Source organism: Heptranchias perlo, chromosome 29 (genome assembly GCF_035084215.1).
Source record: "Heptranchias perlo isolate sHepPer1 chromosome 29, sHepPer1.hap1, whole genome shotgun sequence".
Classification (NCBI taxonomy): Eukaryota; Metazoa; Chordata; class Chondrichthyes; order Hexanchiformes; family Hexanchidae; genus Heptranchias; species Heptranchias perlo.
The window spans coordinates 35,360,012-35,382,812 of record NC_090353.1 but is presented as its reverse complement, the minus strand read 5'-3'; the positions used below and the strand labels follow the sequence as shown (position 1 = coordinate 35,382,812).

At 46.1% G+C, this 22,801-nt stretch overlaps 2 protein-coding genes across 9 annotated transcripts in view; one reads left to right on the top strand and one right to left on the bottom strand.

Moving 5' to 3' along the window:
* gatad2ab (GATA zinc finger domain containing 2Ab) overlaps window positions 1-9,042 on the top strand; it is a 115,931-nt gene extending 106,889 nt beyond the window's left edge. For all 8 annotated transcript variants that reach the window (XM_067968511.1, XM_067968516.1, XM_067968515.1 and 5 more), the window contains one exon: window positions 4,266-9,042. In XM_067968511.1, the coding sequence (XP_067824612.1) occupies window positions 4,266-4,399 (134 nt within the window). In that variant the 3' untranslated portion in view covers window positions 4,400-9,042. The remainder of the gene's footprint in view (window positions 1-4,265) is intronic.
* Window positions 9,043-21,227: 12,185 nt separating this feature from the next.
* On the bottom strand, window positions 21,228-22,040 carry LOC137299801 (testis-specific serine/threonine-protein kinase 6-like). The gene has a single exon (XM_067968739.1). It carries the CDS (start codon window positions 22,038-22,040, stop codon window positions 21,228-21,230), a length of 813 nt encoding a protein of 270 aa, XP_067824840.1.
* Window positions 22,041-22,801: the final 761 nt, after the last annotated feature.

Genomic DNA, 22,801 nt, shown 5'->3' with positions numbered 1-22,801 from the left:
TGGTTTAGTTTCTTCTTTTTGGGAGTGGTCATGCTGCATGTTTATAATGTGTGTTTTTTTGGTGATAGGATTTGTTTTTAATGTATGGATGGTGCCGAGCACGGATGTCTGAACTGTTGTTTTTTTCTGAACCGCATAAAGGGGCCAATTTTCCACCCCTCGCTCACAGTAGGGGTCAGGAAGCTGTGCATGGCTGCAGGCCTTTAAAAAAGGGCTCATGGCATTGCAATCCCAGGGTAAAACTAGGCCTACTGGGCCCTGTCAGAAACAGCCAAATGGCCACCTTCCCCACAGAGCAACCCTGCTTCACCCAACTTAACCTGGGGTCCCAGGAAAGTTGCTGGCTGCCTCTATACAGATCCTCCAATCTGAAGCCCGGCAACACCCAGCGCCCATTTCCAATGGGTATTCCCTTACTCACCTACCATCAACGTTAGGCCCAAAACATGATGCAGGAAGTATCGTTATGTCATACCTGCGTCATTGTCATTCAGTTTCAGTGATCCCACCTGTTTCGGGCAGGTGATTCCTAACCTTACCCGGGATACCTCTGGAAATGTGCTTCGAGCACAAGCGGGGTGGAGATTGGGCACTACAAGTCGCCATCCCTTCTCTTCCCGCCCCCCACCCTGCCCCGGCCTTCTCCCCTCTCCTCATTCCCCCCCACCCCCGCAAATGCCCGAGAAACACTCAATCACAGGGCATCATGCAAAGAAAAATCGGCCAGGTGAATCCTGTTTCCCATATCCGTGATATTGGCCTGGGGTAAGTGGGAGTTTGGACTCCCTTGATATAGAAGACTAGGGAAGTGGGGGCATTGGGAGTAAGTTAAGTCTAGACTGACAAACCTAAAGCTCTCTTTGGCTGCTAGAGTTTCACACCCGAATTAAAATTGGGCGGACCCTTCCTGTGGACAAGGGTTCACCGCACAAAACCGGCGCTAATTCGGCAGCGTTGGCAATGTTACTCCGAAGCCGCAGAACAGCTGTTATGGGGCATAGAAAAATGATTCATTGGTACAGTTGGGGGGCATGGGGCTGGGCGGAGCAGAGAGAGATTGAATCTTCAGCTGTAACCTGAGCTGTACGTGACTTGGAAGAACTGGAATACCCAGAATGGTAGTGTTCCATTCGCCAGGATTAATGAGCACAACCTTCATGAAGAAATAGAAATGTAAAAGAATTAGTGTTCATACAGCGTTGTCAGAGTGCCCCAAAGTTTCACAACTTATCAATTACTTTTGAAGTGAAGCTTATACCATTGGACAGAGTATTAATCAAGAAATAATAGCAGCATGTAACAAAGGTAATGCAAGAATCGTGGGGAGCTTTAATCTTCACATAGACTGGACAAATCAAATTGGCAAAAGTAGTCTGGAGGACGAGTTCATGGAATACATTCGAGATAGTTTCTTAGAACAATATATCGTGGAACCAACCAGGGAACAGGCTATTTTAGATCTTGTATTGTGTAATGAGACAGTGTCAATTAGTAATCTCATAGTGAAGGATCCTCTGGGAAGAGTGATCATAATATGATAGAATTTCACATTGAGTTTGAGAGTGACGTACATAAATCCGAAACTAGAGTCTTAAACTTAAATAAAGGCAATTACATAGGTTTGGGGGGGCAAGTTGGCTAAAGTAGATTAGGAAATTAGATTAAAAGATATGACTGTAGATAAGCAATGGCAAACATTTAAAGAAATATTTCAAAATTCTCAACGAATATACATTCCATTGAGAAATTAAAACTGAGAAAAGTGATCCATCTGTGGCTAACTAAAGAAGTTAAGGATATTATCAGATTAAAAGAAGAGGCGTATAATGTTGTGAAGAAGAGTAGTAAGTCTGAGGATTGGGAGAGTTTTAGAACCTGCAACGGATGACCAAAAAGTTGATTAAAAAGGGAGAAAATAGAATATGAGAGTAAACTAGCAAGAAATATAAAAACAGATTGTAAGAGCTTCTTCAAGAATGTAAAAAGGAAGAGAGTAGCAAAAGTAAACGTGGGTCCCGTAGAGGCTGAGACAGGAGAAATTATAATGGGAAATAAGGAAATGGCAGAGACATTAAACAAATATTTTGTATCTGTCTTCACAGCAGAAGACACAAAAAGCATACCAGAAATAGGGAATCCACGGGCTAATGGGAGTGAGGAACTTAAAGAAAGTAATATCAGTAGAGCAAAAGTACTGGAGATATTAATGGGACTAAAAGCCAACAAATCCCCTGGACATGATGGCCTAAATCCTAAGGTTCTAAAAGAGGTGGCTGCAAAGATAGTGGATGCATTGGTTGTGATCTTCCAAAATGCCCTAGATTCTAGAACTGTCCCAGCAGATTGGAAAGTAGCAAATGTAACACGGCTATTCAAGAAGGGAGGGAGAGAGAAAACAGGGAACTACAGGCCAGTTAGCCTGACATCAGTCGTCAGGAAAATGCTGGAATCCGTTATTAAGGAAGTGGTAACGGCACTTAGAAAATCATAATATGATTAGGCAGAGTCAACATGGTTTTATGAAAGGGAAATCGTGTTTGACAAATCTATTACAGTTTTTTGAGGATGTAACTAGCAGGGTAGATAAAGGGGAACCAGTGGATATAGTATATTTGGATTTTCAAAAGGCATTCGATAAGTGCCACATAAAAGGTTGTTACGCAAGATAAGGACTCATGGGGTTGGGGTAATATATTAGCATGGATAGAGAATTGGCCAGCGGACAGAAAAGAGAGTAGGGATAAACGGGTCATTTTCAGTTTGGCAGGCTGTAACTAGTGGGCCGCCACAAGGATCAGTGCTTGGGCCTCAGCTATTTACGATCTAAATTAATGACTTAGATGAAGGGACCGAGTGTAATGTATCCAAGTTTGCTGACGATACAAAGCTAGGTGGGAAAGTAAGCTGTAAGGAGGACACAGAAGAGATATCGACAGGTTAAATGAGTGGGCAAGAAGGTGGCAGATGGTGTATAATGTGGGGAAATGTGAGGCTATTCACTTTGGAAGGAAGAGCAGAAAAACAGAATATTTTTTAAATGGTGAGAAATTATTAAATGTTGGTGTTCAAAGAGATTTGGATGTCCTCGTACAAGAAACACAGAAAGTTAACATGCAGGTACCGCAAGCAATTAGGAAGGCAAATAGTATGCTGGCCTTTATTGCAAGGGGGTTGGAGTTCAAGAGTAAGGAAGTCTTGCTACAATTGTACAGGGATTTGGAGAGACCTGGTGTACTGCATACAGTTTTGGCCTCCTTACCTAAGGAAGGATATACTTGCCTTAGAGGTTCACTAGATTGATTCCTGGGTTGAGAGGGTTGTCCTATGGGGAGAAATTGAGATGAATGGGCCTATATTCACCGGAGTTTAGAAGAATATGAGGTGATCTTGTTGAAACATGTAAGATTCTAAGAGGGCTTGACAGGGTAGATGCTGTGAGGTTGTTTCCCCTGGCTGGAGAGTCCCGAACTAGGGGGCATGGTCTCAGGATAAGGGGTCGGCCATTTAAGACTGAGATGAGGAAGAATTTCTTCACTGAGAGTTGTGAATCTTTGGAATTCTCTACACCAGAGGGCTGTGGATGCTCATTCGTTGAGTATATTCAAGGCTGAGATATAGATTTTTGGACTCTAGGATAATCGAGGGATATGAGGATCAGGCAGGAAAATGGAGTTGAGGTTGAAGATCAGCCATGATCTGATTGAATGGCGGAGCAGGCTCGTGGGGCCGTATGGCCTACTCCTGCTCCTATTTCTTATGTTCTATCCAAGGGAGCTGTGTTTTTATTTTTAACATGCGAACTGAGGGTACAAATGCAAGTATCATCTTAAGTCCCCCAAAAGAGCATTGTTCCCTTTCTCCTGCCCTTTTGAAGCGCACGTTCATGATATCACCAAAGCCAAGTGACACTTGTGTTACTCCAAGTAGCAAATGCAAAGGAAAGATTTCAAATAACTAATGCCTGCTCCCACAGCCAACTTCTTGGCATTGATTTTTCGGGGGGCAAGGGGTTGCATGGGGAGGGCAAGGGTTAAATGACATAAGGGAGAAAGAATTTGTAATTGTCGAGACTGAGAGTTGATGGGGATGAGGATGAGGGGGAAAAATTGAAAACTCCGTCCAACGTACCAGCTTCGAGTCAGACATCAATAACTTGGAATCTGCCCATCGCATTCCATTAGTGATTTTGAGGATACTTTTTTTTTTGGTGGTGCAGGCTCAGATTGGTGCAACGAGTAATTTTTGCTGCTTCTCTCTGTTCCCAGGGGTTACCATGGCGTACGTTAGCCCGAGTCTATCAGTGCACAAGACAACCTCGGCCGTGGACCGTCAGCGCGAGTACCTGCTGGACATGATCCCCTCACGATCCATCAGCCAGTCGGCCACCTCGTGGAAATAAATCGGGGGGAGTGGGATGGAGGGAGAAGAGGAAAAAAAAAAGCTTCGAGAGACAGCCACCATCACCTTGCACCCCTCTTTACTGCTGCCACGCAGTCCAACAGTCAAAGGCGGGGCCCGCATCAACCCAGCAGCCAGGCAATTTCCCGTAGTCCTATAGGATGAAATCTGCATTTCTCTGCCTTTTGGACACTATTCTTACACAATGTATAAGGAAAAGTGCAACATGTGACCATTTAGAAATGGGTATTCATTTTGTTGGATTATAATGAAAGTTGTATGGGGAAATGAGATCTTTTTTTTACTTGCTCTTTCTCTCTGTGTGCGCGCGCACACGCGTTTCTCCGTCTTTCACCTTCACCGTCCGAGGGGATGCCACGATAGATCTCAAATTCTACAACAGTTGTATTTTTTGGGGGGAGGGGGAGGGGGTGGTTCTCTCTCTCTCTCTCCTCTCTCATCATGGCCACAAACGCAACAATCCGGGTCGATCAACACGAGCGGAAAGTTGAGAAGATGGCGACGGAGCCGGTTACACTCGGGCGATCCGCAGTGTTCCGTTTACAGGAACAGAGACTCGAGCTTTCAAGTGGACTCGGCAGTGCCGTAGAATCACCAAGCAACTTAATCTGTGCTGTCCAACCCACGAGGGCCCACTCCTCTCCTGCTGTATTTTTTTTTTGGTAACTTCAACCTCCAGAGCGTGCTTGGCGAACCGCTGTTAAGCAGACCTGCGTTTTCTTTGAGATTCTTTTCCTCCCTTCTGCCCACTTGCAAAGCAACCTCAGTCTTCAATGGGTTGTGTGTTTAAGATAAGAATTCTTTTTTGTCTTAAGAAGGGGGAGAAATGTAGGTGGTTGTGCCCTATGTTTGTGAGAGTATTTGGAATGATGCTGATGATTTTCAATGTGTTTCTTTCCTACCACCTGCCAACCACACCCCCCCACCCCCCACTGCTTTCAGCCGGTGGAAGTACCCCGGTGATTCTTTCCCTCCCTTCACACCCCCCTCTTCCAAACAAGCACACCCGCGCATCGATGAACATCAGTCGGTTTACAAGCAGTGGGAATAGACAGGTAAACTGAGACACTGGTTGCTTTGTATTCCTTGTGAGGGGAGAGATTATGTCGCTGCGGGTTTCATTTTGTTTTTTTTTTGAGTTCATTGTGGAGTCCCTCGATGGTGTGCGGACCGACCTTTGCTCCACACTTAACAAGGACGTTACTGAGTACAGACAGAGCTTCATTTTGCTAAAGACACTTCAGGGGGGTGAGTAATCTCTTCATTTTTATTTAACTCTCCTTGGCCCCCGCCCCCATTGTGGCTCTGCTGCTATTTGGAACTCTCCACGATGGAGTGCTCGGCTAGTATCCCATTGCTGTCGTATCCAACCCAGTCCTGACTAGTATGCTCCAACACCGGCTTATTAAAAGTGCCTGGGTCTGTGTTCCGAACTCGTGCGGAGGGGGGAAAGGGGGGGGGGGGGGTGAAGATTTCCTTCTGCCCCGTATACACTGAGTCTCACCAGATTAGGGTGTGCTCCTTCCTTCGTGCTCCCAGGCTACTTTGATCAGTTGAGCTTCCCTGAATGACACTGTAATCGGATGAAGACTCTAATTGATGTTAATCCATGTGTTTGTATTTGGGCGGTGACAGGTGGGCAGAGGTGGGTCAAGGCTATTCGACCAAGGTGGGAAGTCGCTGCTTGGAGGCAAAGGGTGGGTGACAGATATAATGTAAAGCATCAACATTCAGCAATTGACTGAATGTGAATGAAGGTGGCAGAGCAAGTCTTCTCTTGCTTACGAGCTCCGAGAACTTGGAAATGACACTGTCGTTTTAAACTAGTTTCTTTTTCCTTTTGTGTGAATAATTTTTCAACGTTTAGGCAGACTTTTATTTTTCCCCTTTTTGATAATCCGATTAGTCATTAGTAAGCCATTAAAAGATTTTGCAGATTGTCCCTGCTGTACACAGGGTTTTTTTTTTATTTGATAATTCTTCCCCCCCCCCCCCCCCCCCCCCCATTTTTGAATGTATGACTGGAAGGCCAAGGTATCCTCTAGGTGAATATTGTTGAGTGCATTTTTGCACTGCACAGATTAAAGTGTAACGATGCAATTTTCAGAGACCCCAACTTTTGCATCTAGCCAGAGCCTAGCTCAACCCTCACTTGTGGAATGAGCATGTTTCTGATTTCATAACACACACACACACAGAGAAGCAAGGGTTTATGCACTATTCAAACTACAGCTTCTAAACCCAACCAAGCGCCCCCAAGGGCTAATAAGGAAGCTCGACAACTTAATCAGTGCACCAGTGGACTACAGTGCTGAGCCCGACGGAACAGGAAGGTCCAGGCTGCATCGTCGCTCCGAGCTCAGCTGATCTCAGCAAGGGGAGGGGGGTTGGTCAGAGTATGTGGAGTTGCTACCCTTCGTCGCTGTGCCCCTGAGCTAGGAAAAGTCGGCCAAGGTTCCTGCTCCTGGCGGCCGCCCGGTGACTCCTGTTAGGAAGTCCAGTTGTGTGCGTGGAGTTCGAGATTGATCCTGGCTGTCGTCGCCCAACCTCCTCCCCCACGGTCGAAAATCCTCCTGCTCCCCACCACCTTCGTGCGTGAAGAATGACCACTTGGGTGAGGTGCCAGAGGACTACGGGGCAGCTGTGGGATCGGGTCACAGCAGAAGTGGGGAGGGGAGGAGGAGGAGGAGGAGCTCACTGCTCCAGAGTGTCTTCTATAAACTGCTTTTGTGCAAATACCAGAACTATTTCATCCCCTTTTTAAAAAAAAAACACACACATTCTTGAATATACTGTAACTGTCTTTCAGTATATGGTATTTTGTTTGTTGGAGCAGGGCAGGGGGGAAGCTGGGAAGGTTGTCCTTAATGTAAGGTCGGGAGTGGGGCTGGATAATTGGAGGTTCCCTCAGAGACACTCGGGTTCTTGGAAATGCAATGTACATAACTGACTTTTTTTTGGTAGAAACTAAAGTTTGTCGCGATCTTTTATTAGGTCTTTACGCGCGGTTATGACGTTCAGGATTCAGGGTGGATTGTAGACTTGGGGCGGGGTGGGGGGTGGACATGGTGGGATAGGGATGTGCAGAAAATGACCCTGCTGTAATCCACCCAAGGATTTCCCCGACGTTATACTTTGTGATTTTTTTTAAAAATTGTGTCCCGACTCTCTCCCTCTTCTCTTCCGACTACTGCCTCTCACTACCCAGATTTCTTTCTCGGGCGAGTTGGGCGCTCGGCTGACTGTGCCCACTTCTCAGTAAGACAGCAGGAGACGTACTTTTGCCCTTGAGAATGGATTGGTTCCTTCATCATCGTCTCTCCTTCCGTTTACATATTGAAGTTGGTTGGTTGCGCCAATTGATGCAAGTACTTCTTTGGGTTGTTTGGAGAGCCATTTCCAATGTGTTACGTTAATACACCGCAGTACAAATGATAACCTGTGTGCCCTGTATATTTTTTTTCCTCTCTACTAATTGGTAACGCCGCGCGCCTGAGATTGGGAACACAAGGAGAACAGGAGTCAAAAATGTTCTTCGTGATGGGATGGTTTGATACTTCAACATGTTGTTTCCACCATCCCATCTTGGGACCCCTTTCCTTCCTTCCTTCCTTCCTTCCTCCAGCCCCCTCCCCCTCCCAAATAATCTGGAAGGGAGCAGGTGCATGACGAGGGATTAGACACTGACCGTTTACCTCTGGGACCGTGGTTGAAATCCAACCCCGATTGGGATGAAAGTCGTCTCTCGTCAGCTGGCTCTTGCGTTAGTTTGGGGCAGTTTTGATCGATCCAGTTCCAGGTGGACGTGGGTCCACAGCACAATATGTTAGGACCATAACTAGACCTTTTGTTTTTAACCTGGTCAGGTGAGGCCATCACCTATTTTTAGTTTTGGGGGGGAGGGGGGAGGGGCGACAAGTAATGATGTTTGCAGAGTTCAACAATTGTTTTGTACTTTGAAGGAAATCTAGTCCACTGGAGATTGTTGTGCCTCATTTGGACGATCAGTAACAATTTGATACCAAATATGCGCCTAGCTTCACTTCGACAGCAGAGGTTTGGGTTGCAGGATAATCGGAAACCTTTTTGGCCTATGACTCCCATCTTCCTCTTCGGACCCCATTCCTATTGTCTCCTCCTTCTCCCACTCCCCGCCAAAAAAGCAAATTGGTTGTCGCGGGGGAGGGGAGGAGTGAAGAAAGAGCAACTGACAAGTATTTTTCTAGAATGAATGCACACACCCCAAAACCTCAAGCACATGTTGTCTGTAAGCAAACCGTTTTCATATGGGAGCGACGCTGTGTACAAGAAAATAACTGCAAATAACAGAAAACTCACGTTGTGCAAAAGAATTTTTATCTCCACTTTTCGTCACCGGCAAATTTATATTCTGGGTGACTGAAATCACAAGAGTCGTTGCAAACGTGTCGGGTAACTTCTGGACCTTGTATTTACTGTGACTATAGCCTTTGATAGAAAGAAGTTTCAAAGAAATTACTGCGAGATACCCATTCCCACTGAAGCCCTGCTGGAGAATTTAAATCCATGCTTGAAATGGATGATGTATATTGTATTGTGAGGGATTTTTAGCATTTGAATGACAAATAAACAGGACAAACAGCATCGTAGTCCCACCGTCTGTTCTTCATCATGTTTCTTTTTATTTTTTTAAAACTTGTGCCCCGATCAGCGATGGCGAATGAAGACTCTCATTTTCAGCACCTAGTGCCAATGTCGAGCACTCCCAGGTAAGATACAACATGGGTTATATACAGAGTAAAGCTCCCTCTACACTGTCCCATCAAACACTCCCAGGGCAGGTACAGCACGGGTTAGATACAGAGTAAAGCTCCCTCTACACTGTCCCATCAAACACTCCCAGGGCAGGTACAGCACGGGTTAGATACAGAGTAAAGCTCCCTCTACACTGTCCCATCAAACACTCCCAGGGCAGGTACAGCACGGGTTAGATACAGAGTAAAGCTCCCTCTACACTGTCCCATCAAACACTCCCAGGGCAGGTACAGCACGGGTTAGATACAGAGTAAAGCTCCCTCTACACTGTCCCATCAAACACTCCCAGGGCAGGTACAGCGTGGGTTAGATACAGAGTAAAACTCCCTCTATACTGTCCCATCAAACACTCCTTAGGTTTTAGGGATGGTCTCAAAGGAGGAGAGCAATTGTGGAGGTGTTTAGGGAGGGAATTTCAGAGCTTTGCACTGATGCCACGGTCTCAGAGCGGGGGGGGGGGGGGGTGCGGTGGGAGGTGCACAGGCCAGAGTCAGAAGGGTGAGGGGGGCGGTTGTGCTGGATGAGGTTACAGAGAGGGTGGAGGCCATGAAGGAATTTAATCACTGGATGAGAATTTTAAAATTTAAAACATTGATGATCTGGAAACCAATGGAGGTCAGGCGTGATGGGCAAATTCAAGCTGTGTGGCTCTGAGTGCTCGAAGATTCAGATGTACTGTCCAGAAAAAACAATTGTGGCGGTGTACAGTGCACTCTGCCAAGGCTTTTCTTTAGTGGCCAATAGGAAGTGCTCTAGAATGGTCCTGTTACCTATGCCTCCCTGTACTGAAGGAGTTAACCCCTTGAGGCCACGAGCTGCCATTTTTGCACTCGGGGAGCAGTGTTCTGCAGCTCTAAAGAGCTGGATCATGCGTAAAAACTGCATGGAATGACCTGCGACCTGTAAGAGGGGTCTACGGGCTCTCAAAATTCACACAGGGCCAATGAGCCAAGCAAGAAATAAAAGCTCAAATAGAACAGAGTTGAATTGGCTGTGTGGGCTGGATTATCCAGACTTGGGGGCCACTGGTCATAGTTTGGAGAGTAGACAGCGGTGATACGGTGGGCAGGTGGGATTGAGGGTTCTGGTGAGTCGGGTAGGAGGGACCAAATAGGACAAATGGCGATAGCAACATGCCCACTGCAAAACAAAACTTACTTTTATTCCCCTCTCACACTGGGGATCAGTTCCATGGGTACCAACCTGATCCAGTCCTCGCCTACATCACTGATGTGAGGCCTTGCCAGTTGGAGTCACCGCAGGGCAGATCAGGAGAGGGAACCCTGGCAGATTTTTTTTTTTTCTTCCTCCTTAGCCCAGGGGAAGCCGAGGCCAATCTCACTTCCAGAAAGCCCACCTCCCCTAACGTAGGGCGAGATCAGCAGGTGGAATGCGAGGTTTTAGCCGCCTTAGATGGCGACAGACAAAGAGGCACCAAAAAAGGGCACTCTCTGTGACGTCACCAGTATAGCAACAGTGAAAAGCCCATTGTGACCCTCACCCACTTAGCAACGGGCCCATTGTAGGCCTGTACTGGGACCAGCCTACGTGTGTGCGCTGACCCAGCCTTTCTCACTTACAATTATGTAGCGTTTCTTTTTCCCTTTTTTTTAGTCAGTAGGACGGCTGTTTTGAGATGCTCTCCTCGCGCCAACTCAACAGTGCTGTGAAGTCCCTGAGTTGCGGGTCAGCTGGAACTCTGCGCCAAAGGAATTCGGCCAAGCATCTCTTCCCAGCAGCACCACAAAGTGGAATTACCTCACGGCTGTGCGGAACCTTTAAACTCAAGCCGTTAAGGAACAAGGAGGGCGCATTGGAAGTGGACGCTTGGCCAAGCTGGCTTATGTTGGCCGAGTAAGAATTTGCACCAGTCTAGATAGAGGTCAGTTGACCGCTTTGCAAACTGAATCTTAAAGGTAAGTGGCCAGGAGTGAGGAGGTGGGAGAGCACCTGACAATGATGGGGTTGAGCTGGATGGAACCACAGGCAGAAGTTAGGGGGCTGGATATGACAGACACGGCCCGAGAGGCTGACAGTCGGTTTCTTTAATGAGCGAGGAGCCCTGAAGATTTCCGTTGACGCATTTTATCTTCACTTGTGGCCTCAACAAGGTGAGGAATGGAGCATTTTCATTTTGGGCACTTAGTGGCAACAACAACCACTCTCGGGGCAGGTATAGTAAAGCTGCCTCTACACTATCCTTCAGCTCCAACCTCAGCAGGGAGCCCTGTTCTGTTTTTTTTTTTGTTTTCCCCCACTAGTCATCCTGTGGTCTGTGAGTGAGATTGCCAGATTAGGGGCAGTATTGTGCTGTAGGCCCATGCCCAATAGGAATTGGATTGAGACTATCCCAAACTCAATTTGCGTAGAGCTCAGAGAGAGAGGTCACATTCATCCCTTCAATCTGCACTGGATCTAAACCAAGATCTCTCAAGTGAAAGGCCCATGTGTAATCCATCACACCAAACAGTCAACCTGCATAGGAACAGTCAGCATGGTTTTGTGAGAGGAAAATCCTTTCTATAATAGGGTGACCAGAACTGTACACAGTATTCCAAGTGTGGCCTTACTAATGTCTTGTACAACTTGTACAGATGACACCAAGATTGGTGACATTGTGGACAGTGAAGAAGGTTATCTAGGATTGCGACGGGATCTTGATAAATTGGGCCAGTGGGCCGATGAATGGCAGATGGAGTTTAATTTAGATGAATGTGAGGTGATGCATTTTGGTAGATCGAATCGGGCCAGGACCTACTCTGTTAATGGTAGGGCGTTGGGGAGAGTTATAGAACAAAGAGATCTAGGAGTACAGATTCATAGCTCCTTGAAAGTGGAGTCACAGGTGGATAGGGTGGTGAAGAAGGCATTCAGTATGCTTGGTTTCATTGGTCAGAACATTGAATACAGGAGTTGGGATGTCTTGTTGAAGTGGAACAAGACATTAGTAAGGCCACACTTGGAATACTGTGTACAGTTCTGGTCACCCTATTATAGAAAGGATATTATTAAACTAGAAAGAGTGCAGAAAAGATTTACTAGGATGCTACCGGGACTTGATGGTTTGACTTATAGGGAGAGGTTGGATAGACTGAGACTTTTTTCCCTGGAGAGTAGGAGGTTAAGGGATGATCTTATAGAAGTCTATAAAATAATGAGGGGCATAGATAAGGTAGATAGTCAAAATCTTTTCCCAAAGGTAGGGGAGTCTATAACGAGGGGGCACAGATTTAAGGTGAGAGGGGAGAGATACAAAAGGGTCCAGAGGGGCAATTTTTTCACTCAAAGGGTGGTGAGTGTCTGGAACGAGCTGCCAGAGGCAGTAGTAGAGGCGGGTACAATTTTGTCTTTTAAAAAGCATTTGGATAGTTACATGGGTAAGATGGGTATAGAGGGATATGGGCCAAGTGCAGGCAATTGGGACCAGCTTAGTGGTGTAAACTGGGCGACATGGACATGTTGGGCCGAAGGGCCTGTTTCCATGTTGTAAACTTCTATGATTCTATATGGGGGCATCAGTGGTCCGGCAGTGTAGTTATGTTACTGGACGAGTAATCCAGAGGCCTGGGCTAATAATCCAGTGAAGATGAGTTCAAATCCCACCAGGGCAGTTTGAGAATTTGAAGATCTGGTAGTAAGAGGCTGGTATCAATATCTTCATTAATCATAGAAATGTACAGCACAGAAGGAGGCCATTCAGCCCATTGTGTCTGTGCCGGCTGAAAAAGAGCTATCTAGCCTAATCCCACTTCCCAGCTTTTGGTCTGTAGCCTTGTAGGTTACGGCACTTCTAGTGCATATCCAAGTACTTTTTTAATACAATGAGGGTTTCTGCCTCTACCACCCTTTCAGGCACTGAGTTCCAGACCCCCACCACCCTCTGGGTGAAAACATTTCTCCTCCACTCCCCTCTAATCCTTCTACTAATTACTTTAAATCTATGCCCCCTGGTTATTGACCTCTCTGCTAAGGGAAATAGTCCTCCCTATCCACTCTATCTAGGCCCCACATAATTTTATACACCTCAATTAAATCTCCCCTCAGCCTCCTCTGTTCCAAAGAAAACAACCCCAGCCTATCCAATCTTTCCTCATAGCTAAAATTCTCCAGCCCTGGCAACATCCCCGTAACTCTCCTCTGTACCCTCTCCAGTGCTATCACATCTTTCCTGTAATGTGACCAGAACTGTATGCAGTACTCTAGATGTGACCTAACTAGTGTTTTATACAGTTCTAGCATAACCTCCCTGCTCTTATATTCTACGCCTCGGCTAATAAAGGAAACCTGCTGTCCTTACCCTCTCTGGCCTAAAAGTGACCCCAGTGGTGGTTTGACCCTTAGTTTGGTAGTGGCTTGCTAGCTATCAGTGAGTTATTATATTACTCTTGATTTATGAGGGGAATCTGAGTAGTGACAGTATTACTTAGTTATCAGTGCAATTTCAGTGAGTTACTATTAGTTACTGAAAGAATCAAAGTTCCTTCCACCTCTGGTTTTCCCTCTGAATCGCTCCCTTGCTCATGGTTCCCTCCCACTTTCTCCCACCCCTGGTTTCCCCCCTCTTCCCCCGCCCTTGGTTTCCCCTCCCGTGTTGTACCAAAACTGGCAACTAGGGGTGGGCAAACTGGATTCAAATTCTCAAGCTGCCATGGTTGGGTTTGAATTCACATTCTCTGGATCATTAGTCCAGGTTTCTAGGTCTCTGGATTACCAGTCCATAACGTAACCACTAAACTACTGTACCCGTCCATGCAATAGATATGGATAAAGGAGGTCATTTGCCGCATCTTAGTTCATCAATCTAGAAGTCACGGTGTCCAACTGTCTCAATGATTTCACGGTCCTTGCCTTAGAATGATACCGGGGCTAAAAGGGTTAAATTATGAGAGGTTGCATAGACTGGGCTTGTATTCCCTTGAATATAGAAGATTAAGGGGTGATCTAATTGAGGCGTTTAAGATGATTAAAGGAATTCGATAGATAGAAACTATTTCCTCTGGTGGGGGGAGTCTAGATCAAGGGGGCATAATCTTAAAATGAGAGCTTGGCCATTCGGGATTAATGTCAGAAAGCATTTCTCCACACAAAGATTAGCGGAAAGCTATTGAGGTTGGGGGGGTCGATTGAAAATTTCAAAATTGAGATCAATAGATTTTTGTTAGGCAAAGGCATTAAAGGTTACAGAACCAAGGTGGGTAGATGGAGTTAAGATGTAGATCAGCCATGATCTGATTGAATGGTGGAACAGGCTCGAGGGGCTGAGTGGCCGTCTCCTGTTCCTATGTTTGTTCCAATACCCAACCCAGAATGCACTGTGTGAAGAAAAACTACCTGGTATCTGTCTTGAATTTTCCTTTCGCCGGTTTGAACTTTTCCCGTTATATCTTCCTGCTGTGGTTTAATTTGAAGTTGTGTTCCAGATGTACCTTAACCCTATCCCATCCTTTAGATCAGGGAGCACAGGGGTGAGTGATGGGTGAACGGGACTTGCTGCAGGTTAGGATACGGGGCAGCAGAGTTTTGCATGTGCTCAACTTTACAGAGTTGGGTGGGGTGGGGTGGGGGGGTGGGTGAATGGGAGGCTGGCCAGTTAATCTGTTTTTTGACACTGTCGATTGAGGGATGAATGTTGGTCTGGGACACCAGGGAGAACTCCTTGCTCTTGTTTCACGTGGTGTGGGATGTTTTACGTCCACCTGAGAGGGCCGACACGATGTCACTTTAACATCTTACCCAAGAGACTGCACCTCTGACAGTGCAGCACTCCACCAGTACTGCACTGGGAGTGTGGGCCTGGATTACGGGCTCAAGTCCACAGAGGGGCTTTTTTTTTTGTTTCGAAGAACAAAAATTCACGTCACATTTGAAGCAATTTGATCAATGGTAATCATGTGACCGTTGTACATTTGTTATTTTCTAATCCGTTCATTGACCAATATTCACGTGACCAACCTGATCGGCGTTTGTTTGATTGACACGACTTTGGACCAATGCCAAACCAAAAGTAAGGCGGGGCAGGGGGTTCAGTTTGTGCAGTAATAATGCCCCCCTCCCTCGCAGCCTCTGCTTGAGAGGGTGGGGAACGTTTGATTTGCTCTTATCTGTAGAAAATGAGTGAGTGTCAATGCTGTCTGGTGCAAGGACCCTCCCTGCCCCCTAATGTGCATCAGAACAACAGTTCCTGGAGGTGAACTCGTCCTGAGAATTCACCAGCCGGTAACGCAGCGGAATTTTTGCTTTCTGTCCTGCACGTAAGAACTTTATTTCCTCCCTCTCTTGAATATCCTTTCCTCAGTGATCCTGACAGACCGAGTCAGAGGCACATCAGGTGATGGTCTGATGCTCAATCGTCCTCCTGTGTTATGTCCTGAAAGTGCAGCTTTCCCCCCCCCCTATGAGTGAGTTACCAGCGTTGACCCTATTTTATGATTTAGCATTTCAGGCCATAAATTTGGGGTTTTAGTTGTACAGCTTTGATTCATTTATTTTTTAAACCTTCTGTCAAACCTTTGATGTAAGTTCTCCGACTGCCTTCCATTCCTCGGTGGGGTTGCCAACTCTGGTTGAAGGCATGCGAGACGGTCTGACCCCGTGACGGGGGTCCCCTGTAGTTGAGTGATTTTGCATGTGGTTTAGTGCCAGCAGGTGTTGTGCGAGAAGTTCCGAGAACCAGGAGGCCCCCCCGTGAGCAGAGTGGAGGGAATTGGGAAGGGGAGGGGGGAATCGGGAGAGGAAACTGAGGGTGGGGGGGGAGGGTAGAGGGAAATAGGGAGACGGGGAAGAAGGGAAACCATGAGTAGCTGAGCAATTCACAGGGGTAAACCAGAGGTGGGAGGGACTTTGATTCAACCAGTAACTAATAGTTATCAGTGCAATTTCAGTGAGTTATTAATAGTAATACTGGTAACACTCAGATTCCCCTCATATCCAACAGTAATACGTTAACTCACTGATAGTCTGGTAGTTAAAGGTGTAATGCCTCGATATCCTATCAATAACGAGTAGTAATCCTATAACCCACTGATATTCACCGTGAAAGCCCAGCCAGAACCCCCCTGCATTGCAGTCAGGCTCCCCAGTCAATGCCACCTTTAACAGGCCCTATCTCCTTGGATTCTGGTTTGGTCTCGGGTTCCGTGTGAAGGTGACAAACTCTGAACCAGGAGCCTCAGTCAGAGCCGATCTGTACTTGAACTTCACACGTTAAAACCGGCCGACACAGACCGACCTGACCCTAACTGAGAGATCGCACCAAGGTCAGTACACTCGGTGTTTGGGGCACTGCTCACAGGGCACATTGTCCTAAACTCAGCTCAGCAGCAACATTTCTAAACCACTCCCTGGGCTCAGACTCAACAGAATGATAGAAATTACAGCATAGGAGGAGGCGATTGGGCCTCCGGTGCTAGTGCTAATCCTCTCTCCTGTAACCCCATTTCTCCCAGATCCTTTTATATTCCATCTTTTCCAATATTTATCCCATTCCCTTCTAAATTATGTTCTAGTCTTTACCTCAATAGCCACTTGTGGTGAAGTGTCCCATGATCTAATAGCCCTCAGTTCAAGAAACTTCCTTCTCCCTTCCCCCTTGGTTTTTCCAGTAGGAATCCTCAGTCTCCATCCCTAGTTTCTCCCAAATTCTATATATATGTGTATATATATATATATATATATATATATATGGCCCCATAGTTTTGGTCTCCCCCACATCTTCTCTACATCTACCCTATCAAACCCTTCATAAAGACCTCTATCAGGTCACCCCTCAGCCTTATCTTTTCTAGAGAAAAGAGCCCCAACCTGTTCAGTATTTCCTGATAGGTATAACCTCTGGTATCATCCATGTAAATCTTTTTTTTGCACCTTCTCCAGTACTTCCATATCCTTTTTATAATATGGAAACCAGAACTGTTCACAATACTCCCAAGTGTGGTCTAACCAAGGTCCTATACAAGTTTAACATAACTTCTCTGCTTTTCAATTCTATTTCTCTAGAAATGAACCCCTGTACTTGGTTTTTTTTTATGGTCTTATTAACCTGTGTCACTACTTTTAGTAATTTGTATATCGGTACCCCCAGATCTCTGCTCCTCTACCCCATTTAGACTCTTATTTTCTAATCTGTATTGAAATTCATTTGCCAATTACACGCCCATTCTGCAAGTTTATTAACGTCTTCTTGTATTTTGTCGCTGTCTTACTCTGAACTAACTAGACCCCCAAATCTCAAGCACAAATAATAATTTCAAAAATATCAATGCAATAAATGCATGAGATTGAAATGAGGGTGAGTTATGATCTGTTAGGAGGTCCGCTCGAGGACAGGTGGAATGAAGGCCACAGGTTTAGCACTGCCTCTGATGGCATCTCTTGTAACCAGTGAACATGAGAGTCTTGGATGCTATCAGAGGCCTGAGGTTTGCCTCCTTTGTTTTTTGTCATTCATTCATGGGATGTGGGCATTGCTGGCGAGGCCGGCATTTATTGCCCATCCCTAATTGGCCTTGAGAAAGTGGTGGTGAGCCCCCTTCTTGAACCGCTGCAGTCCGTGTGGTGAAGGTTCTCCCACAGTGCTGTTAGGGAGAGAGTCCCAGGATTTTGACCCCCGTGACGACGAAGGAACGGCGATATATTTCCAAGTCGGGATGGTGTGTGACTTGGAGGGGAACGTGCAGGTGGTGTTTCCATGCACCTACTGCCCTTGTCCTTCTAGGTGGTAGAGGTCGCGGGTTTGGGAGGTGCTGTCCAAGAAGCTTTGATGAGTTGCTGTAATGCATCCTGTGGATGGTACACACGTTGCGCCGATGGTGAAGGGAGTGAATGTTTAGGGTGGTGGATGGGGTGCCAGTCAAGCGGGCTGCTTTGTCCTGGATGGTGTCGAGCTTCTTGAGTGTTGTTGGAGCTGCACTCATCCAGGCAAATGGAGAATATAACATCACACTCCTTGTGCCTTGTAGATGTTGGAAAGGCTTTGGGGAGTCAGGAGGTGAGTCACTTACCGCAGAATACCCAGCCTCTGACCTGCTCTTGTAGCCACAGTATTTACGTTTCTGGTCAATGGTGACCTCCAGGATGTTGATGGTGGGGGATTCGGTGATGGTAATGCCGTCGAATGTCAAGGGGAGGTGGTTAGACTCTCTTGTTGGAGATGATCATCACCTGGCACTTGTCTGGCGCAAATGTTACTTGCCACTTATCAGCCCAAGCCTGGATGTTGTCCAGGCCTTGCTGCATGCGGGCACGGACTGCTTCACTATCTGAGAGGTTGCGAATGGAATTGAACATTGTGCAATCATCAGCGAACATCCCCATTTCTGACCTTATGATGGAGGGAAGGTCATTGATGAAGCAGCTGAAGATGGTTGGGCCTAGGACAATGCCCTGAAGAACTTATTGGAAGCCATCAAGCAACAGGAGTATTGAAAAGGTCCTGGTCACAGCAAATAACCATGGTGAGATTGCCATTAAATTGGCCTGTAAAAGCTTTGACACGCATTGTGACTCTCCCCAGACTTCCTGTGTTAAAAACATCCACGGTTGGCCTTTCCAGGAGTGTATTGTAATTCTGTTGTATATTCGAAGGTGACATCCCCCACAGGCCAATCCCATCCAGTCCTCACCCACCTCAGACATCCAGCAGGGGGGGTCGCTGGTTAGTGATCAGGAGTGGGAGCACTGGCAAATTTTATCCTGCCTCCCCTGGCCCAGCGACACTGAAAACTGAGAACAGTTGCATCATCCTGGTGTGTAGCTCAGCTCCTGGGTAAACTCACTGAACCATCAGTGAGCTCAAGGGTGGGTCTAGACAGTAAGGTTTGGTGGGTTACCTAAGCTTGGGTCTTGCCTGTTCCATCTGACCCTGATGCCACCTTGGTTAGACCATACTTGGAGTAACTGTGCACAGTTCTGGCCTCCATATTACAGAAACGATATGGAGGCACTGAAGCAGCTACAAAAAAGGTATGCATGGATGATACCAGAGGTTATAACTATCAGGAAAGACTGAACAGGCTGGGGCTCTTTTCTCTAGAAAAGAGAAGGCTGAGGGGTGACCTGATGGAGGTCTTTAAAATTATGAAAGGGTTTGATAGGGTAGACGTAGAGAAGATGTTTCCATTTGTGGGGGAGTCCAAAACTAGGGGCCATAAATATAAGATAGTCACTAATAAATCCAATAGGCAATTCAGGAGAAACTTCTTTACCCAGAGAGTGATGTGATGAGAATATGGAGCTTGCTACCACATGGAGTGGTTGAGGCGAATAGCATTGATGCATTTAGGGGGAAGCTAGATAAGTACATGAGGGAGAAAGGAATAGAAGGATATGTTGATAGGGCAAGATGACCTTAAGGTGAGAAGAGGCTCTTGTGAAGCAAAGACCAGTTGGGCCAAAAGGCCTGTTTCTGTGCTGTAAAATTCTATGTAATTCTATGGTTCCATCCCCACAAGCGTCAGTGGAGAGCTGACTTTGTGTCCGTCCCCCCCCACCACCACTTCTGAGCCCCAGGAAAGTTGACTGCAATTTGCATGACCCGGGCACGAACCCAACTGAAATTGTCCAGTTCAACACAGACCGGAAATCAAACGTGCAACTTGCCTGGTCTGTATGGGTCAGCATCACATCATGTGGTGTTTTCACACAAACATTCATTGGGGAAGGAAGTGGAGAAAGGATTTAACTCCCCTTGTCTCACTTGATCAACCATCCAGCTGAACTCTGGAACCATCTTTGTTGCCCTGGTGATAATATTCACCCATGAAAGTTGGCTTTTGTCCAGTTGTGACATGCGAAGTTCTCCCTACATCTTCAAATCTATCTGTGTGAGGTAAAATTCTCTGATTGCAGTACATTCCAGCAAAAGTAGGGCTGGCTTCTGTACTCATTCAATTAACTTGCAATTCTGTTGAGTAGTAAACTGTAGGCTCAAATTGAGAATTGGTTGTACCCTTTGAGAAGACTCTGAATTTTGCTTTGTAGTCTGCTTGCGATTTTTATCCCCCAATTTTCTCCCCTCATCTCCTAAAGGCTTAATTTAGGATAAGGGACTCTGGGTAGCAGGAAACCCCTTGGTTCCTTGCCTAAATGGACATTATTGGCAAGCTTTTCATCACATGAGGACTGCAGTGGGCTCATCAGTAATGTCAAGCCCCCCCCCCCCCCACCCCCCCATAGCCGACCAACTCTCAACCATCTGAGCTCATGAATTAAAAATGGCTTCTTCCCTGAGTTACTCGAGGGTGGCTGGGTCCCAATGGCATGGAACTAATCCCACTGCCCTGAACTCTGAGTCAGTGATGAGAAAAGGGAAGTTATTAAAACAGTTCGATGTCAGCCGTGGCTCAGTGGGCAGCACTCTCGCCTCTGAGTCAGAAGGTTGTGGGTTTAAGTCCCACTCCAGTGACTTGAGCACAAAAATCTGGTACTGAGGGAGTGCTGTACTGTCAGAGGTGCCGTCTTCCAGATGTGATGTTAAACTGAGGCCCCGTCTGCCCCTCTCAGGTGGACGTAAAACATCCTGTGGCACTATTTCAAAGAAGAGCAGGGGAATTCTCCCCGGTGTCCTGACCAATATTTATCCCTCATCACTAAAAAAAAAAAGATTATTTGGTCATTATCACTTTGCTGTGAGCAAATTGGCTGCCGCGTTTCCTACATTAGAGCAGAGACTACACCTCAAAAGTTGTTCATTGGCTGCAAAGTGCTTTGGGATGTGAAAGGCTCTAAATGCAAGTCTTTTCTTTCTTTCATTTTCTCCTTTTTTTCCTCTCACTTTCTCTCCCTCTCTTGTGTTTGAGAGGCCCAAATCTCTTATGGCTGCCTGAATCCATCTCTCAAGCTACTAGTTTAAGGATAGGTCTGTGTATCTGATCTAATTTTACCTTTTTGATGACCAACATCTGGTTTAAAGAGAGATTTCTTTGAAACCAACTTACCAGCTTGGAAAATCTAAAATGGTCCCTTTGGTAATAATGCAACAAGGCTCTCATATTGACCCTCATTAGAGCATAATCCTTTTATTTGCGTTCTCTAAACCATGCATGTCTTGTAACTTGGTTAGCAGTTGGACGCATCGGTGGACTGAACGTTAACAATTTCTCTATCAAAGACTGGCACTTCTCTTCTAGTGTAATCTCTTCTGGATAAATCACCCCCATAAGCTGTTTCTCTGGCAACTTGCTGATGCTGGAGTCATTGAAAGGCATGTATCCTGTCACTATCACGTAAAGGATGACCCCCATACTCCAGATGTCATACTTTTTGGGGTCGTAAGGGACACCCAGAAGAACCTCAGGAGGAGAGTAGGCTGCAGAGCCACAGTAGGTGGTACTGAGTTCTGGATAGCCTCTGCTCTTCCTCCCAAACCCAAAATCTGCTAACTTCACCTGCATCTGCTCTGTCAATAGGATGTTCTCGCACTTGAGGTCTCGATGGACAATGTCACGTTCATGGAGGTATTTGATGGCTTTGGTGACCTGAGAAAACAAGCCCTTAGCCTCCTGGCATGAGACGCAGGTCCTTTGTTGGATCAACTGTAGAAGATTTGTAGAGACCAACTCCATGACGATGTAGACTTTCCCATTGCGAACCTCAATGAATTCGTAGACATGGACAATATGGGGATGCTTGATCCCTCTCAAAATGGCCAACTCCCTTGGCAAGAACTTACTGGCAAAATCTTTTGGAACTTTCTTCCTATCGACCACTTTGATTGCTACATTTTTGTTGTACTTTTTTGAAATGGCCTCTTTAACCTTCGAGTAGCTGCCCTCTCCTATAGTTTTCCCCAGTTTATAACCTAACTGTGCTAGTAGTTTGCTCCCCGACATGTTACACGGCCATCTTATTAAGGCTATACCCTAATGACCAAACTTGTCCCATCAATGCACCTGCTGTAATAATTTGCAGTTGTGAAGTTTTTCTTGTGTCACGGCCCCCATCACCATTTATAGACGTGTGCCTGAAGATGCTTTCCAGATATTGACAGCGATAACTTGCAGTAAAATATAAAGTGATATGTCACTTCTAGCCATCAACCTTACTCCCAATCACCCCGTACTTTCCAAAATCGGCACCTCTTTGTGACCTAATAAAGGAATCCATTCATTCCAAGACAACAAAAGTTCACTTAATACTTTGGGAAAATAAAAAGGGATTCATTTGTGACACTTGTGCTAAAAATAGAATATGTAATAGGTAAACGTGAAGTGTTTGTTATTGCATTTCATGGGTGGTGGTTGGTTGGGGGACCTTTGACCTAGACATTCATGACTTATGAGGTCATATTCATCATCATCAATGAGGTGTAGGATATATTGAGTGGCTTCACCCAAAGGGTGGTCAGTGGCTAATCTCCCACTTGACTGGCTGAACTCTGGCTCTCCTTCAATAGATTGCTTCTCCTCAAACCTGGTCTCCCTTGGATTAACTGGAAGCAATCCCTGTGGAAATATCTACAGACATTGTTAAAGGGTTTTTCCAGGGAAATGCACGAAACAGGAAGTCTCACTATCAATTAAACTTGTATAGAATCTTAGTTAAACCACACTTGGAGTAACTGTGCACAGTTCTCATCTCCATATTATAAAAA

Coding starts and splice junctions, on each gene's coding strand:
- LOC137299801 (XM_067968739.1), bottom strand. CDS start 22,040: ATGTCGGGGAGCAAACTACTAGCACAGTTAGGTTATAAACTGGGGAAA.